The sequence below is a fragment of the Aplysia californica genome, unplaced genomic scaffold (assembly GCF_000002075.1).
Source record: "Aplysia californica isolate F4 #8 unplaced genomic scaffold, AplCal3.0 scaffold00128, whole genome shotgun sequence".
NCBI lineage: Eukaryota > Metazoa > Mollusca > Gastropoda > Aplysiida > Aplysiidae > Aplysia > Aplysia californica.
Window position 1 is genome coordinate 760,311 of NW_004797398.1, and position 2,274 is coordinate 762,584.

Here is a 2,274-nt window from a genome sequence, read left to right on the forward strand (position 1 = left end):
GAGAGAGAGAGAGAGAGAGAGAGAGAGAGAGAGAGAGAGTTCCTTGCCAATACGCCAATAGCATGTTTTGGTGCACATTTCCATTACGTTCACAGGTATGTACTCTCACGCCCCTCTTCTGCACTAAGTTCATGGAGTACTTGCTCTTGGGAAATGTTTTATTTATTTAAACGCTTCGACAACACACACGGGCTTATATTCACTTCAAGGTAAATTGTTTGTTAATTCAGCATATCCCTTGAAGAATCAGAGCTCAGGTTGTACAATATGTAAGACACTTTATTTCGACATGGAGGGCCCTGTTTCAAATCCCAGGGAAGGCGTTTATTGATTTACATGATTTTGAGAATTGATTTTTTTTCTTTACTTTTATCTTTTTTTCTTTTCTTTTGTTTTGTTTTGTTTTGTTTTGTTTTGTTTTGTTTTCTATTAAATTTTAAAGGAATCTCCGTCTCTCGTCAAACCGAGGTTAGACCTTAATTTAATTTTGAGGCTCCTCATGTAACTATTGCGTTGAACAAAGCGTGCCACGTTCTGTCTCAACCTCTTATGGGACATACAGTGTGTATGTTTCCAGACAAGACAATCTTTTTGTGTTTGTGTTCGGATTGCAGCTGCTTGCATTTCTTCGTTTAAAGTACCGTTTTAAGTCTCAGCTCTAATTCTGTTCAGTTCCCTCGATTTTTGAGAGTATTGACTAACCAGTCACATAAGTGATTAAAACATTTTTTAAAGGGATAGTTTCTTCTTAGCACATGATATGAAATATTCGTTTTTCTTCTGAAATGTTGTATCTTTCCCAGCCCGAGTCGGCCTTGACAAGCGGGGCCGGAGCAGCCTGCCTCTTAAATGATCTAAGCAGTGTCGATGGGGGCGTAAAACTTCTACACCTATTAGTAAACCAATCTATACCAGTCCTCATTGTATTCATGTCCATGCGTGCCTAACTTTACTCGTCTGTTTTGTTTAGCTAGCACCGGCGTCCTGTTGTTGTTTATGTGTTGTTGTTGCTGTGTGTTTTTTTTTTGGGGGGGGGGGGTGGTAAGTGTTTTACGGCAGTCGCAACTGCATAAGGGAGCACGCGGGACACATTAAACATTTAAACAGAAAGTGGAGACGAAAACAGACGACAGAATATTGTTAGAGAGCAGGAAAGGAGGTGAAAGGAAAGGTCGCTATCTGATTTGAACCCGGGTTTTATTGAATGAGAGGCAAACACTGTAACCTCTCGACCACGAGAGCCCCCGTTTGTGGGGTAGCGATTTGGCGTGTCGTTGTTGCACGCGGGACAGTCGAATTCACTTCCTGAGTTAGGAGAATCTTTACCGAGTATCTTGGCCTTTCTGCCGAGATGTTATTATATCCGTTTCAGCCCAGGTTGGCCTTGACAGGCATGGTCGAAGTCCGCCTCATAAAGGATTTAAAATGTATCAGCGGGGAGTAAAACACCTTCATCGAGAAAAAAAACAAAAAAAACAAAACGACTCGTTAGCACACTTTCACAAGACTGGCTTTCTCACCAGCAGGTGGCGCTGACGCTAAGACAGGGGCAGGAGCCCGAGAGGAGAATGTTCCCAAAGCTGTGAGCCCTGCCACCAATGTCACGCCGGGTCCCCGTGTACATCATGACGTCATCAGCGACACGCCAGACCCGGCCAAGGCCATGAAATGTGAAGTCTGCGGTGCCAAGTTCGAATCTCTGAGGCTGTTCCTCGAACACCAGAATTTGGAGTGCGGAGTTGCGGCAGGTAAAAGAAACAAAGAAAATCAAACAGAACAAAACAGAGTAAAACAAACAAAACCCAAACCATTATCGTCCTCCCACCCACCAAAGAAATGTAAAAGGCACCGAATGTAAAACTAGTTTTTAGTCAGCGCTTTTGAAAGGCCTCTTGTGCCACGTGCAGCCGGAAGAGACACAGGGTGTAATTCAATATAACCGAAGTTTACTTGGTTGAGAGAGAGAGAGAGAGAGAGAGAGAGAGAGAGAGAGAGAGAGAGAGAGAGAGAGAGAGAGAGAGAGAGAGAGAGAGAGAGAGAGAGGAGAGAGTAAAATGAAGTTTCTCTTGCATTTTCTTTCCATGACATTAACATTAATTCATGAGCAACTGAGCTAAACGTCCCTGAAGTCGCGCACTTTACATCTTCGAAAAAAACCCAAAACCCAACGATGCAACAAACCGAAACGATGATTTCATTCGAATTCTTTAGACTATTTTTTTCGAACTAGTCTGCATAGATCCTACCTACGCCTCTCAGAAAAAGAGACCCCCC

The 2,274-nt window shown here is 43.1% G+C and overlaps 1 protein-coding gene across 1 annotated transcript in view; it reads left to right on the plus strand.

The window, feature by feature from the left end:
- The window catches only part of LOC101862940 (zinc finger protein 423), a gene marked incomplete in the record, with an annotated part of 56,208 nt that overhangs the window by 14,550 nt on the left and 39,384 nt on the right, over positions 1-2,274 (plus strand). The window contains 1 exon segment of the mRNA XM_005096402.3: positions 1,527-1,748. Within this exon segment, the coding sequence (XP_005096459.2) occupies positions 1,527-1,748 (222 nt within the window).